This window comes from Bos grunniens, chromosome 18 (genome assembly GCF_055505025.1).
Source record: "Bos grunniens cultivar Pamir isolate PY7600 chromosome 18, Bosgru_T2T1.0, whole genome shotgun sequence".
NCBI lineage: Eukaryota > Metazoa > Chordata > Mammalia > Artiodactyla > Bovidae > Bos > Bos grunniens.
This window is the reverse complement of record NC_141182.1, coordinates 24982991-24999722: the sequence shown is the minus strand read 5'-3', so window position 1 is coordinate 24999722 and position 16732 is coordinate 24982991. Positions and strand designations below refer to the sequence as shown.

At 41.4% G+C, this 16732-nt stretch overlaps 1 protein-coding gene across 1 annotated transcript in view; it reads right to left on the bottom strand.

Annotated features, from left to right (window-relative positions):
• NUP93 (nucleoporin 93) overlaps nucleotides 1-16732 on the bottom strand; it is a 103034-nt gene that overhangs the window by 23956 nt on the left and 62346 nt on the right. The window contains exons 4-5 of the mRNA XM_086350749.1: nucleotides 13149-13211; nucleotides 7901-8029 (exon numbers count right to left, since the gene is read on the bottom strand). Of these exons, the coding sequence (XP_086206875.1) occupies nucleotides 7901-8029; nucleotides 13149-13211 (192 nt within the window). The remainder of the gene's footprint in view (nucleotides 1-7900; nucleotides 8030-13148; nucleotides 13212-16732) is intronic.

Genomic DNA, 16732 nt, shown 5'->3' with positions numbered 1-16732 from the left:
AAATTTCCATTTAAATGAATTTTGCTTAATATGCTTGTTTTCAAACATAGCTTTCCTTCATTTGCCCTTGGCAGAGCCTCTATTTCACCACACACAAAGTCAATTATCCACCAACAGGATGTGGACACGCACGTGCCTGAGGAGAGGAACCAGCAAACATTCACAGGAATCTCAAAGCCAGGGGTTGCTGGAGGGCTGGGAAAGTGGACTCCGGTGGCTGTGTGGGGAAACATTTCAAACTTTTCAGGTTTGCCTGACTGGATCACAGTGGGGATACCAGGAGCATGGAGTTAGAGACCAGGAAAGCGGGGAAGATGGGAGGGCAGGGCCAGGACGACAGCAAAGGGTTCACCTAGGAGTCTGGAGACACTGCGGAGAAATAGCATCTCTGGGAGCACAGACATGAGAAGGGTTTTCTCAGCGTACATGGTGTTCCCAAAACAGTCATTTTCTTTTCTTTTTTAAAATCAGACTTTAAACTTTATTTTGTATTGGGGAATAGCTGATTTACAATGCTGTGGTATTTTCAGGTGAACAGTGAAGGGACTCAGCTATACACATACAAGTATCCATTCTCCCCCAAACCCCCCCTCCCATCCAGGTTGCCGCATGACATGGGGCAGAGTTCCATGTGCTACACAGTAGATCCTTGCTGGTTATCCATTCTAAATAAAGCAGTGTGTACATGTTGATCCCAAACTCCCTATCTCTTCCCCCCATTATCCCTCCTCTGGCAACCATAAGTTGTTTTCTAAGACTCTGAGTCTGATTTGTAAATGAGTTCATTTGTATCATTTCTTTTTAGGTTCCACATATAAGGGATGTCATACGATAAAAGAGCCATTTTCTAAGAGAGCATTCCAGAACTGGGAGGATATGGTTGGAGTGGCAGGGGGTTAACTGTAAGCTTTTATCAAGAAGCTATTTTTGTACATAACCTATCCAGGGATAAATAAACCTCTTTTTCCAAGGAGGGAACATTCTAGACAGAAAAAAAGGAACGTAACTAGCACTCACTTTTAGCAAAATAAGTACAGAGTAAAAAGAAAACGTGATGATACTATTGAAGGAGGAGAGTTTTTAACTTCCAAGTGGAAGGTTTTGGCTTTACATAAACAAAACAGAACCAAAGTAATTAATGTACAGTAGTTGGCTATAAACTCTGTACATAGAAGCTCAGTACTACTAGGACAAAAACACCAACTGGGGACCAGAAGACCCAGGTTCTAAATGCAACCCAACTGTGTGACTTTGGGTAATGACATCGAACTTCTCTGGGGCAAAGCTCTTCATGGATAAAATGGGAGGAACACTTGGGTCATTTATACAATGAAATTCATTACAGCCACTAAAAAACGGCAGGCACCTACACATACTAACCAAGAAAAAGCTCCAAAATAAGTTAAAAAACAAAACATAATGCTAAGTTGTAGTACCTATTATATAAAATGCTGCCATCTATGGAGAAGATAATAAACTGATTGGATGGACATATATGTATAAACGTGCACATAAAGACGTAAGAGGGAATGAAAGGACAGAATATCAGAGGTTATGTTGTGTTTGGGGTGGAGGAGAGCGGCTGAATTTTTACAAGGACATTCAACCATTGGAACGCTGTGCAAGAAGATGTGCACGTGTGATACGGCTTGATATTAAAATGAGTTGGTTCTTTAAACTTCTTTTTTAAAGAGCAGCAGAGCACTTTCCATACTTGAAATTCTATTCAAATTCCAGTATGTGGAACAAAACCAGCCCTTTGGGAAACTACCAGGGAGCCATACAATACAGCTTGGAATCATCTAGTTTGGGGTTTTTAAATTCAAACATTGACAGTCAATATTTTTGCTGTATTCCACCAAATCTAACTATCTATTATAAGATATCATGTTTATGTACTAAGAAAGAACTCTTGCCTGGAAAATCCCATGGGCAGAGGAGCCTGGTAGGCTGTAGTCCATGGGGTCCCAAAGAGTCGGACACGACTGAGCGACTTCACTTTCACTTTTCACTTTCATGCACTAGAGAAGGAAATGGCAAGCCACTCCAGTGTTCTTGCCTGGAGAATCCCAGGGACGGGGGAGCCTGGTGGGCTGCTGTCTATGGGGTCGCACAGAGTCGGACACGACTGAAGTGACTTAGCAGCAGCAGCAAGAAAGAAAAATGCTGACAATTAAACTATACCATTGATTTAGGACACATCTTGATTTCAGAGATGCTAAAATATAGAAAAGATGTGTAGCTGGGAGCTGATGGTATTAAGTCAGTTATCTAAATTAGAGACTACATTCAACATATACCATTCATTATCAGTAACGATTAAGCTACAGCAGCTTTATCAAGGCTCCTGCTTGAGAAGCTGAGTCATTTCCCATGTAATACAATAAAGCACTAACCACTGACTATGTCTAACACCAATACAGCCATGACACACTGAGGCTAGATAAAAACTAACTTTTAAATACTGTTTTAAATGTTGGCTGAGACATATCAAGGATTCTCAACACTGCTCCCAGCCTGCGTGCTGTCACGCAAGCAGCACAGACTGGGGGTGTTTTTCCCCACAGGCCAAACGAAAGGTCTGGGGCACGGGGGTTCTTAGCCAGGAGTCTCTTTCTTGCTTTAAAGCCTATCATTTTTACTGAAACCAAAACTTGGAACATTATTAACAATCTTTCAATTCCTACTTCCTTTAAAAATTATATTTTTCTTCAATGATATTCTAAAGAAATTAATTTCCCAAATTGAATTTTGCTATTGAAGCATGATTTTCCTTATTAAAACTTGCCAGGAACAGATATTACTAATGTGTTGCTGCTCTTCTGTTATCAGAAGGCTTGAGGGAAAAATGTTTTAGGAATCACCATCTCCTAGTTCATTTTTGTTTAAAAAATTAAAAAAAGCCTCAAGCCTCTTTTCACATTAAATTAAATTAGCCAAATTTGGACATTTTCCTGCAATGTAAGGTCAGCTCCAAAAGACTGGAAGCCTCTTCTTAGCTAATGACTCTCTAGATTCCAACAATCTTATTCTTCAAAATAAAGTACCCAGAAAAGAATGGTTTAGATGGCAAGTCATACTTTAATTATTTCCTGTACTTATGAGATATCTGTCATTCTCAGAAACACTTCATAAATCAAGGGACAGTTAAAAAGGGACAGATTCATTTTAGAATAATAAAAATAAACTTAACAATGTGTGCATGGATATGTGCTAAGTCGCTTCAGTCATGTCCGACTCTGCAACCCCATGGACTGTGGTGCACCAGGCTCCTCTGTCCATGGGATTCTCCAGGCAAGAATACTGGAGTGGGTTGCCATGCCCTCTCTCCAGGGGATCTTCCTAACCCAGGAACTGAACCCATGTCTCTTAAGTCTCCTGCATTGGCAGGCAGGTCTTTACCACTAGTCCCACCTGGTAGCTTACCAAATACCAACCACCACCATGAACACTGCTGGGATGTGCTAAGCGTGCGCTCTATGCAGGCTCTGGGCCAGGTACCTTACACACGCACTATGTTCCTTCCAACCATTCTTCAAGAGAGGCCTTTTACAACAAGGATGAGAACAATGTGGTTCCCAGGGGAGGCCCGGGAACTCAGACCTGCTGAATTCCAAAGCCTGCCTCTGTGGTTTCCTACAGAGAAGGCAGAGAAAGTGCCTGCCCAAGTGGAGCTAATACCACCTTTCCATCTTTTGGAAGAAAATTATATGGGAAAAACACATGGTTCTTCCACACATCCACCAGAATGGTTGAACTGAAAAAGGCAAAAAATACCAAGTGTGGCAAAGATAAGGAACAAAGAATTCTCACAGTGCTGGTGGGAGGGACCATGAGACACCATTCTGGAAAACCGCTGGGCAGCATCCGCTGAGGCTGAACACGTGCACTCTGTGTGCCAGCAACACCCTCTCACATGTGCCCCACGCGTGTGCACATGTACGTTCACCGACAGGTCCGAGAATGCCCTCACTAGCACTCGGTATAAAAGCTGAGAACTGTAAACTATTCAAACGTGCCTCCACATCAGAATGGATAAATACTGCAGTCATACTATCTGGCCATGAGAATGAACAGCTTTCAACTACATGTAATGGTACACAGAATGTTAAGCAAAAGAAGCCAGACACAAGCGCACATACAGCATGACTCCACTTACACAGAGTTTAAAAACAGGCAAAATTAGTCCATGGCATTAGAAGTCAGGACAGTGTTTCTCTTGGTGGTTGTGGTGAGGGGTCGTGAATGAAAAAGCACGAGGGGCGGGGATGCTAGGGGGATGGCAGTGTGGTTTCTTCATCCGGGTGTGTTTCATTTTTGGTAACTCATGAGCGATATACTTAGAATGTGTGCATTTTTTTCTATATGTATGTCATACTTCAGGGGAAAAGTTCAAAACAGCAACAAACAATAAAACCTACGAGGGTTCCAGAAATGGCAATTCCCTGGATAACCTGAAGAGAGAACCATCTGCATTATTTGCCAGCTTTTTCAGCAAAGCTATCCACTCTGCTAGGTGTCACCACAGAGAGCAGCAGAAGTATCAATATAAGAGGGAGTCCTCCCTTTCAAGAGGGAGGACTCGAGGTCAAGGAAGAAGTGTCTACTAAATAGACTAGTCTATTTTTAAGACAAGAGCAATCAAGAAAGAATATCTCATTAGCAGCTTATAATTACTTCCAAATCCCAATACAGACTACAACCTATTAACACAGTTTTAAAAAATGAAGTTTATAAAACCATGAGCTGTTCTACTTCTCTGCCTAGACTTATAAGAAATTGAGAAACATCAGGCTGCCCAAGGATTTTCTACATTAGCTCTTTTTTTTTTCCCCAAGACTCTGCTCTTCTCTGAAGTCTTTGAGTCTAAGAAATGTGGAACAAGGTCCTTAATGAGTAATTTCCTAAGATAAATGACTTTAGCATCTATTTATTTGGGGGCTAATTTAATAGAAAAACTTGATTTTAAACCAGGAGCAAATCTGTAGACACAGGATGTGTAACGTTATCATGCAGGCATGACACTGCCAAGCTACCCACCTTTGACCCAGACCTCAACAGAACGATGGTCCAAATGTCAACAGTCCCCGGTCTCACCTAGCATAGCACAAGTTTCACTGAGCCTTAGGTATCCAATCTCTTATGAGAAAAGAACGTCAGCTAGTCAAAACAACTTCGGAGGAAGCGCTGGTAATATTGCTTGAAATGTCTAATGCTATAATTTTTATAAGTTTTAATAATTTTTTGACATAATTTTTAACTTGCACATCCAAACTATCTGAAACTACTTTTTGAGTTTTTTTTTTTAATGTGGACCATTTTTAAAGTCTTTTATGAATTTGTTACAATACTGCTTCTGTTTTACGTAATGGCTTTTTTTGGCCTTGAAACACATGGAATCTTAGCTCTGGAACCAGGGATCGAACCAGCACCCCTTTCATTGAAAAGCATCATGGAAGTGCCCTGAAATTACTTAACTTTTAATCAATAGTAAAGGACAGTCATTATGGGAGAGGGGCTTTACATTATCACTAATCTTCCCAATAATCCCATTCTACTAATGAAGACACTAAATGTTTGCAGGGTTAAATAACTTGAATATTTAATATATAAGTAATAACTTGGATGCCATATCAGAACTAGTCAGTGGTGAAGCTAGGTTTAGAACCCCAAAGTCATCCTCTCCCCAACACTGGTGTGGTGAATATATGGTCACAGTTCCCACGGGCCAAGGGCAGACATCACTAATCAAGCAAGACATACTTTCCTGCTGATCCCAAGATGCAGCCTCAAAATCCCTCTCAGGAAAGATCTCCAGGATAAGTAAGAGATAAACCCCATGTAACATACCCATTCTAAAATCACACATCCCTAATACTCTGGTTGGCACAAAGTTAGCTAAGGCCAAAGGATTTATTTACCCAATATTTTTGGAGCATCGAATATGTTCCAGGCACTCATCCAGGCATTGATGATATGAGTAAATACAGCAACAAAAATCCTTACCTTCCTGGAGCTTAAATTCTTCTGGGAGAAACAGACAATAAGCAATATAAAGACATCACACACACACACAGTGATTTTAAGTGGTTTAAAGTGAGGAAGTGCTAAAAATAAAAATATAGCAAGAAAAAGGGGATATAGGGAGGGTTGAATGGGGAGAGCTTGGTTTGGATTTCAGATGTAAAGGTCCTGGAAGGCCTCACCGAGATGGCACTGGGTAATATTTGAAGGAAGTGAGGAGGACAGGCATGCAGTGATTTTGGGGAAGAGCCTTTTAGGCACAAGGAACAGGAAACCCAGATGATCTAAGGCAGAAGCAGCAAGAGCAATGGGGAGAGCAGAATAATGTGAGCTGGGAGAGGCAGCAAGACCAGGTCAGAGACGGATTGGGAAGTCAGGGCGAAGACTCTGGCTTTCACTCCAAATAAGACGAGTGTCACTGGAGGACCCTGAGAAGAGGTCTGACATGATCTAGTCTGGGTTTAACAGCATCGCTCTGGCTACTGAGAAGACTGCACGAGGGCAGAAGCAGGGAGACCAGTGTGGTTGACAGCCTCTAAGATGGCTCCCAGTAATCCCCACGCCCTGGGATCCAAGTTCTCATTTAATCCTCTCTCCTTGAGTGTAGGCTGATTTTAGTAATTTACTTTGATCAGAGAGGCGACAGAATATAACTTTCAAGATTAAGTCATGGAAAGACTGTAGTTTCTCTCAGGGGCCCTTGAACTCTTCCTTGGATCCTTCACTCTTGCCCCAGGAGAGGAACACTACCATGCTGTGAGCAGCACAAAAGAGACCCACACAACAAGGAACTCACACCCCTAGCCAAGAGCCAGACAGGACCTGAGGCTTGTCAGGAAGCACATGAGTGAGCCTGGGACTGGATCCTCTTCGAGTTGAGCCCTGCGAGGAGTGTAGCCTTAGCCAATATCCTGACCATCAGGGCCAGGACATCCCAAACCAGAAACACTCAGCTAAGCTAAACACTTGTTTTCAGCTACTATGGTTTGGACTGATTGATTACACAGCAACAGATAATGGAAAAACTAGTTAGGAGATCGGTCCAATAATCTGAACAAGAGATGCTGGTTGACTTGGCCCCAAATGCTAAAAGCAGAGGTGGTAAGAAGTGGTTAGGGAGGGGGATTCGGGATGGGAGGGGGGACATATGTATACCCGTGGCTGATTCATGTTAATGTATGGCAAAAACCTCCACAATATTGTAAAGTAATTAGCCTCCAATTAAAATAAATAAATTTTTTTAAAAAGTGGTTGAACTCTGGGTATATACTGAGAGGAGGGTTAAGTGGATTTGTCACCATGTCTGAGAGTCTAGGTAAGAGAAGGGTAGGATAAAAATGAATCTGAGGTGTTGGATCTCAGCAAGTGAAAAACTGGAACTGCCCTTTATAAAGATGATAAACTCTGTTGAGAAAAGCGGGGAGGGAGTTGGAGGCAGTTGCTACCACGACTCAATTCTAAACATGTTAAGCTTGATGGCTCTGAGACACCTGAGTAGCCAAGAAGGCCACTAGAACAAATGAGTCTGGGAGGATTTGGAGCGGTGATGTGAATTTGAGTCTTCAAGTACAGAGAAGGTATTTAATACATAAGCCCAGAAGAGACCAACAGGGCAGTGATTAATGAAGAATCAGGAACACGTCAAGGACGGAGCCCTGGGACAGGAGTTTGAGGACAATTCAGCACAAGAGGTTGAGCAGAAGCAGCCAGCCATGCTGGAGGAATCCAGGCAAATGTGGGCATCTAGAAGGCGATGAAGAAAGGGCTTCCAGAGGAAGACAGGGACCAGCTGTTCCAGGCCAGCCAGCGGTCAAGCAGATAAGCATTTTCTGACCTCACATTTTGAATAATGGTTTATTTTCTGGATTCAACTCACTTCGCTTTCTTGAGTAAAGTCAAGGGCATCTTCTCCTGATGCCAGCAGGGTGTGGAGAATTCGCTGCTTCACTTGTTCCCACTCGACCAGCATTGACTCTCGATGGTACTCCTCAGCCATACCAAAGGTCTGGGGGAGAGAAGAAGAGAGAGAGGACCCGAGTGAGAAAACAAAGAACACAGTTTCCCTTAATGTGCAACAGAAATTCAAAACCCGCTAGATCTGCCATCTTTCCACAATCAGAGCAAAGGCAAGCTATTTCAAATTATCCTTAAAGAACTGAGAGCTGTGTGCAAACATGCCCTATTTCATCAAGTCTAACACATGAAAACCAGTTTTTTAATTGTGGTAAAACGTACTTAACCATAAAGCTTAAGATTTTAACCACTTTACCGTGCAGTTCAATGGCGTTAAGTTCATTCATATGGCTGTGCAAACATCACCACCATGTATCTCCAGAATGCTCATTGTGCAAAAATGAAATTCTGCACCCATTAAACAATACCTCCATTCCCATCATTTCCCAGACACAGGCAACTACCATTCTACTTCTGTCTCTAGGATTCTGACACATCTAGGTACCTCATAGAAGTGCAATCACACAGTATTTGTCTTTTTGTGTCTGGCTTATTTCACTTAGCATAATGCCTCAGGTTCATCTATGTTGTAGTGTATGCAGCCTCCTTCCGTGTTAAGGCTGAATAATACTCCACTGTACATATACACCACATTTTGTTTATCCATGCCTCTATCCATGCACACGGGAGTTGCTGCCAACTTTTGGTTAATATGAATCATGCTTTTGTGAAACTGGGTGTACAAATATCTCTTCAAGTTCCTGCTTTCAATTCTTTGGGATACATGTCCAGAAATGAAATTGCTGGATCACATGGTCATCCTATGTTTAATTTTTTGAGCGACTGCATATGTTTTCAATGAGGCTACACTTTTTCATTCCCACCAACAGTGCACAATAGTTCCAATTTCTCTACATCCTCTCCAATATCATTTTCTGGTTTTTTTGATTGTAGCCATGCTAATGGGTGTGAGGTGATAACTCCTGGTTTTGATCTGCATTTCCTCTAATGAGCAGTAATGCTGAATTTTTTTCTTATGTGCTTATTAAGATAAATATCTTCTTAAAACCTTAACCCTCTGAAATCAGGCTACATATTACGATTGATAGCATGTCAAAAGCTTAAATCGAAGTACTGTTTTTTAAAGTACTTTTTCTGTGCAGTACATAAAATAATGACGGATTGTAAGTCAATGGTATCTTAAGATTTAATGAGCCTCTAAGATGAGACAGAAACAAAAGATTTTCTCAATGTCTTATCTTTTTTAAAGAAACAGTAATATTTTCACAGGAGGAAGCAAATCAGTAAAGAAAACACACACACACACACACCTAGAGCCATCTACAATTAGGTTTCCTATCAGTCTACTTGGGCTTCCCTGGTGGCTCAGAGGCTAAAGCGTCTGCATGAGTCTACTCAAAGTCACTCTTGAAATCTCTGGCAAACCTCACTCCTATTTGCTAGTGACATTGCAGGTTGCCAAAGCAAATGCACTCAGGGGAAAAAAAAAAAAAAGAAGGAAAACAGAAAAGAAGGGAGGGAGAAAGGAAGGGAAAAACAAGCAGCAACAACAACCCCCCTCCGAAAAAAAGAAAAAAAAAACCCCTTGAAAACTAAAACAAAACCCTCTGAGGGGGAGACTAAAGCAACTTATAGGGACATACTGAATCATAACCATTCTTAGCCTATGATTCTTTAATTGGCAAACCAGGTTTCCCATAAGCTTGAGCCCACTTTTCAAAAAGCCATTTCATTTACAATCAGATTGGCATCCAGTTAGGCAGCACCGAGGGAATGAGTATTAGTAATGCCTGCTTTATTTCTGGCAACAAAGATAATTTATATACTGATAATATCCATATATATGAGCTCTGGGAAACTCTACGAAAAATCGTATACTCTTTTTACAAATGTGATGTTTGCATATGGATCAGTATTTATTAAAACATGAAAAAGACAGCAGACAGCCACAAAAATGATTAGGAAGAGGGTTGGCACATCCTGCAAATTTGATTTGGTCCATCTATCAGTGTATTCCTAACATGTACTCTGAAGACAGAAGAAATGATAATCAAAAACTTTAAAAATAGACTTTCACTTGGTTTTCTTCTGAGAGTCAGGAAGAAAAGACCATTCCAGCTAGCCTGGATTGAAAAAAAAATACCTAGAGAAAAATCATTTTCTCTTGCTACATTAGGGACCTTAAACATGAAAGCTATGCTTTTTGAACAGAGAGAAGGATGTTAGACAGAAAGATGGGGGAGAGGGGAGGGGAAGGGGCTACCCAGAAATGCTGTACGTGTTGAACCACATTTCTTCTAAACCTCTTCCTGTTTAGCGATCAACCACCTCCTCAACCTTGCACCTGTCGGAGTAAGGGAAAACAGAGAGCTATGCGGCAGGTGGACCAGGGTGGGCTGAAATAAAGAGGTGGCGAGCTGGCATACCATACAGCTTTCCAAATTTGCAACAGGAAGTGAAGCAAGTGAAGCGCTGACTAAGCTGTGGCACTGACCCAACACACTAGGGCATCACATGCATATTTTTTAAGGCTAAGTCCTCCGGCTGGTGAAGGATGGCAAAGCAGTAAAGACAACTGAAGGGAACACAATCTGTCTCAGAGACACTGTTGATGAGGACGGCAGGGGCAGACTTCCAGCATCATGTAAGGGTCAGAGCCATAACAGTGGGAATCAACCATCCCATGTTAATCAAGCTGCCCACCTGTGTGCCAAGAACTGCTTCAGGAACACAGGAAGTACTCTGAAAATTGGCAGCTTTCTGGGCTCCAGTCCTCAGAATATGTATGAGAAGTACGCCAGGCTACTCATTTAGAAACAGCCCCACAACCTGAACAAACAGCACTGTCATTCCATTCATCATTAGTGTGATAAGGAGCTTCAAATAAAAATAAATGGCCCAACATTAAAATTCTCTTCTCTTGACCATGCCACCCCCAGCTTATCTTAATTACATTAGAGATAATGGAACATCCAATTTGTGGGCTAATCAGGGATGATCAGCCGCCCATCTGCCCTCTTCCAGCCTATTCCCTTTAGACTCACATCTGACCACTGGATTAGGTGCAAAGAAGAATGTCAACTAAGAGAGCTAATCAGAGAGAATCAACAGAGCTAAGAACTAAGAGGAAGGAGGACAGGGAGGGTCTGAAGTGAGGTGAGAGACAAGAAGGAAAGAAACTCAAGGGAAGAGAAGAGGGATAAGGAAGGGTATGGAAGGGTATGCAGAGGTCTACAAATTAAAAGGGAAGACAAACCACAGAAAATGACAAAGCAGGGAGAAACTGTTACAAACCAGATCTGAATCTTTCAAGTTATGTGGGGAAATAGATCTCTTCAAACACGGTTAAGAAAGGCAGGCACGGAAAGAACTGGGCAACTGAATTAAGAACAGGTGGGGAGCACTCGAGCCCCATTTTCATAAAGGGAAGAGGGCAATATGCTTTGACTTCACACCCGCTTATTATTGAGCTGTTGCTGGCTTTTAGAAACTCTACATATGTTCTGATAATGTTGTTCTGTTTTTGCTGGGATGCACCAAATGGGAAAAGATAGGACACATTTGTGGTTTTGTAGCTTGTTTTCTTGGCATTTCAGCAGGACATTGGCAAGTTATTCAAATGTGAAATTACCACCAAAATGCCAGGAAGCGGCTCACCTTTTGTTTGAAAATGATTCTTGCTCAGTGGCAGCCTCCCTGTATCCAGACAGGTGAAAGGTCCCCCCTCAGGGCCAGCTCCCAACACCAGAACACCTCCCTCACAAACACATATGCACACATTTTGCACTGTGGTATGTCACTTAAATGTTTTGGCTGGCTGCACATTTAGTCTCAGTATGGCACAACGTTCAGAGACTGCCAATTTCAGAAACACATTCCGCAGGGTAAAAGGATTAATAAGGCTCGGTGGCATTCAACAATCCTAATTTAATTTCATTGGTCCTGTACAGCAGGAGAAATCAATGTTGGTGAGTAACTCATTCCAAGTGTGAACAAAAAGGAAAAAAACCTTAAAAAAATTTTTTTTCAATTCTGGATCAAGTGAATCTGTCTATTTCTAGGAATAAGTACTATTGCCAACAATATAATTAATTAAATTTTAGGGAATTTTACTCTGATAATTAAGCATACCAGTCATTCAAATAATGTCTTTGAAACATATTCTTATCAATTAGAGCTGGAAAGCCCCCGTGCTGCCCTGTCTCACTCACATCAGCCCTAATGAGACACTTACACCTGTATGGAGTATTTAATAAAGCATACCGAGAAGCAGCAATTTTTTTTTACTCTCTTATTTTTTGAACCATATAAATACACAAATGTACTTCATGTGATCTATGGGCTACAGAAGTAAACAGCAGAACAGAGGTCCCTTCACTCCTACTCGTCCTTGCAGATACAGAGACTGCTTTCAGACTAACCCGAAACCCCCAGCCTCCTTCCTGGGAAAAGTTGCATCTTTAGAACCAACTTCACATACTCACTAAGCTGCTGCTTCCTCCTTCCCCAAAAGACCCAGGGGCTTGAAAATCTCTTACTCCATAATGGAAGGTTTTGGAAAGGTTTTGATCTTTTCATCCTTGTTAAACAATTGAAGATAACTCATATGTTAGTAAAGTAAATGATCTTTGAGTATCTTGTGGGAATGCTCGTTGCAAAATATTGCTGCCCATGTCATGGGTGTTCTGGCTGACTTTTGTACTATCCTCTTGAACATCAAGATGTTTTTGCTTGTTCAAAAGAGTTTGGAGAAATTGCTAATTTAAAAGGTGTTGTAGAAGGTCAAATTTTACGACAAAAGGAAAATAAATTAGGGAAAATTATCAAGGATCATAACTGCTTTTCTGAATTGCTGGTTCAGTAGAAACCAAAATGCCATTTATACTATAACAATGAGACCAAAGAACTATCTTGTTCTCCCATTTCAAGATTAACTTAATGGTCAACTGCCCAGCCCAATGTTTCAGATGCAGTCACTGTATACACCAGAGTTACAAGCATGGTATTTTCCTCAAAAATGGTTACTGTAAAACTCCCCCTGGTGAACTACCAGGAGCGCTGGGCCTGGGACAGAGAATCCAGCTTCTAGAACCTGTACACCCCAGCATACATGCTGCCCTCACAACAGCATACATCTATGCATGTCTTACCCTCTTCCGGGACTCTTCGATGGCAGACAGCAGGGCATTGTCCTTTTCATTCTTTAGGAAGCCCTGGGAAGGAGGAGAGAAATGATACAACTTAGGTCAAAATTAATGAAATTAACCTTTAAAGAATCAAAAGCACACTGCAGGAAGAAGAAGAAAAAAAAACAACCATAGGGACATCTATTACCCTGCTTACCTTCACCCTCAACAAATGCTTTCAACTGGAAAATGTTACACTACAGTTTTGGCTATGCAGCCGGTCACAGTGCCTGTAACTGTTCTGGTCTACAATTTCTTCCTAATATTGAGGACGCCATCAGCCATCCTTCTGTTTGGGTGTTTTTCACTTGTTTATCAGTGGTTGGGATACTTGCAAAACCATTTATTTACACACTTCTTCTGGGGTTATGCTACGTGTGCCCCCTATTTCAGGCCAGATGACATATACTGTTTGTTTAACACAGCTGGGGGGAAGGGGAGCTGACCCACAAGGCTGGTTTTACGTGCACAGGGTGAAATGTTTGTAAAATACAACTTCACGGTAACATAAGAGACCTAGTTTTACATTGTGCTCCCCCTATTTACTACTTGCATGGGTGACTTGATTTTAGACAAGTCACCCAGATTCTCTAAGCTGTAGTTTACTCAGATGTAAAATGAAAATTAAAGGAGATAATGTAATCAAGTGCTTTGCCCAAGGCTCAAAACATGTAGTTCTAGCATTAGGACGGATTAGATCTAGATCTGCTGGTGACATTAAAGCAAGATGCCCAGGGTGACTTCCTTGCCGCTACTGTCTTCATTGCTCAACCTGAGATCCTGGGGAGGAGAAGGGAGAGCTGCAGACACAGTGGGCTTCCATGCTGATCTCTAGGCTAGTACCTGGCCCTTCACAGAGGAGTGAACCTCACAGCTGGGATGTGGGGGCCAAGGAGGAACAAGGAAGACAATCCATTAACTAATAGTTGGAGATCAAAGCTTTAGTTGTAATGAAAGAACTGCCATCATCCTATACATTAGGTCCACCTGTACTATGGAATTCAAGGCACCTGCGCATTAACAACACTGTGGGTGTATTTATGTGTTCAAAATCATGTTTCTTTTTTTTTCAGAATCGTGCTTTTACTGTTCTTATTTTGGGAACTCTTTGGGGAACTATAATACAAAACAGAATTAAGCTAAAAGTTTCATGCTAAATTTTAAAACATTGATAGTTTTCTTGAAAACTTACTGTCGTGATTGATTTACTGATCACTTATTTATATCTCAACAATTGTAATGTTTTAATATATTTTGTTCAAACAGTCCCAGATACAAGGCTATGATTCTTAAATTAAGAAAAAAACAAAAACAAAACAGGGGTGGGGGCTAGATAAGACTGGAGACATATATTTAAATAAAATATGACTGATCTTTGTACAATTCTCCACATCTGTCGTCACATCCCAACCTGGGCTAAGCACTGGAATGGACAACGGCCAGCAGATCTAGGAGCAGTTCTCTTGTTGGCGTCTCCAGGGCAGGCAGTCCCGAGGCAGCACTCAGGCTGCTCCAAACATCTACACTGACATTTGGGGGAGGTGGTCGGGTAGAGAGAAGGAAGCATTGGCCACTTGCCTACTAATATAATGGCCTCAGTAAGCCAGAGCACGTACAACCTGGCACCCCATGGAATCCATTCAGGAGAGGGCAGCTTGTCATCACATGCTTGTTTCTGACCATTGCAAGGGAGCCAGACGTGAAATGATGGGAAGGATTTTAATGGACCTTGTTCATACCCTTCACAGTGAATGATTATATCAAGTAAACAAATCTTTATTATGATTCCCTTTTCCTGAGACGGTCTTCAATGGCAACAGCCAAAGGCTTTAGTGTCACAGTTTATAAACAAAGCTATAGAACTATTATCTTCGATTGCTGTTTTGAACAAAGGGCAGGCATGGTTTGTGCTTTGTTGCACTGTTTCATGCTGCTAATGATCAGGGTGGTGGTGATAACCACTGCCTGACAGGCCTGGTTTCAATTTTTTCTTTTTGGTTGGGGTGGGAGGGGCTGTGCCAGCTGCCCCACCTCCTCTCTGGGCTTCTCTGCTCTTCCCAGTGACCAGCCATCTCATTCTTTCAGCTGCATCCATGTCTGTCTATAACCCACATACACACAATTCAAACACAAATGCAAAGCAATAATCAGACATTTGTTTAAAAGCAACATAATAGTCCGTAAGAAACACAATTTCAAAACTTCTAAGAAATGAAATTTCAAGTAGTGGTTAAGAAACAAAAAAGAAGGAAAAAAAGGCATTATTGGAGGGGGTGCAGATTACTCTCTTCTTATAACCCTATCTTCCAAAAATCTCACTAAATAAATTAAATGAAGCATTTGTGCGTGAGAATCAAATTACAGATACCACCTACATATGAACAAAGACCACGAGCCACGATGAACCTCAACAATAGGGGCTGTTGAGCCAAGTTTACAAAATACACGGATTTTGAATTTTATTTTTTCATCCTTTATTCACTTCTAAAATGAAATGTTAAAATATTTTAATATATTTTATTTTTAAAAACAATGTATCAGTGACCTAACTTTTGAAAAGAATCTTAAACGATTACCCAGTCAGAATAGTGCTGGGATCTGTGCGCCATCTAGTGGCAGTTAGATTCTTGTAAAGAACATATGTCTTAAGGAAAAATAACAAATTAAAGAACTAATAAGTTGGGCAAGAAAACACCTGCCTCAGTCCAAGTTTCCATGGGTCTCTTCTTCCACCTCCCTTTTCCATGTGCGTGTTTCCTGCTCCCGTGAGGCACCTTTCAGAGATATATTTCTAAAGCTTATCAGAAAATGGCTTTTCTACAGAGGTGAGCTGGGGCGTGAACAGTGTCACTAGGAGATGCCTTCTCTCCACGGGCGGAGCTCCCTGCCACACTGAAGATTCCTGGTCAAAGAGAAGGCCCGACAGCTCACTTCCTACTTGGAGATGCCAGCTGTGTAACTGGAACCCTCAGAGATTCTCATCATTAATTTCCCCTCTTTTTGTCAACAAGTGCTTTTTTAATTGCTCATAGTCTCCAACCCTTCTACTGCTGACCCCCTCAATAAAGAACATTCCATAAACATCTGCAGGCCTGCTAAGTAAGATAACTACTCCTGACTTCCCATCTATATATGCTCCTCTCTGCCAGAGTCCTGGAAACAGACCCTTTTCTAACTGGCTCCTTGAATGGGTTTTGGTTTCAAGCTTTCTGTAACATATAATAGCTTCTATTCAGGAAGCAATTAGGGGCCAGACACTGCTCCAAGCAATTCAAAGACATTATTGCTAATCTTTTAACAATATGAAAGAATAGACATCCATTCTCCCTCCCTTCCCAACCACATTTTACAGGTAACAGATTTCAGCATTCAACTAACACTGATAAAGGGTTCCCAACCAAGAAAAGGCAGGGGAAGAATTCAAACACAGCTCAAACTCTCAAAAGACCAACTGCTTCTGAAATACTGAGGGAATACTTCTAAAATTTAGAAAATAAAAATAAAATTTCCTTTTATCTCTAAAAGGATGGAGTCCAGGAGGGGAGCAA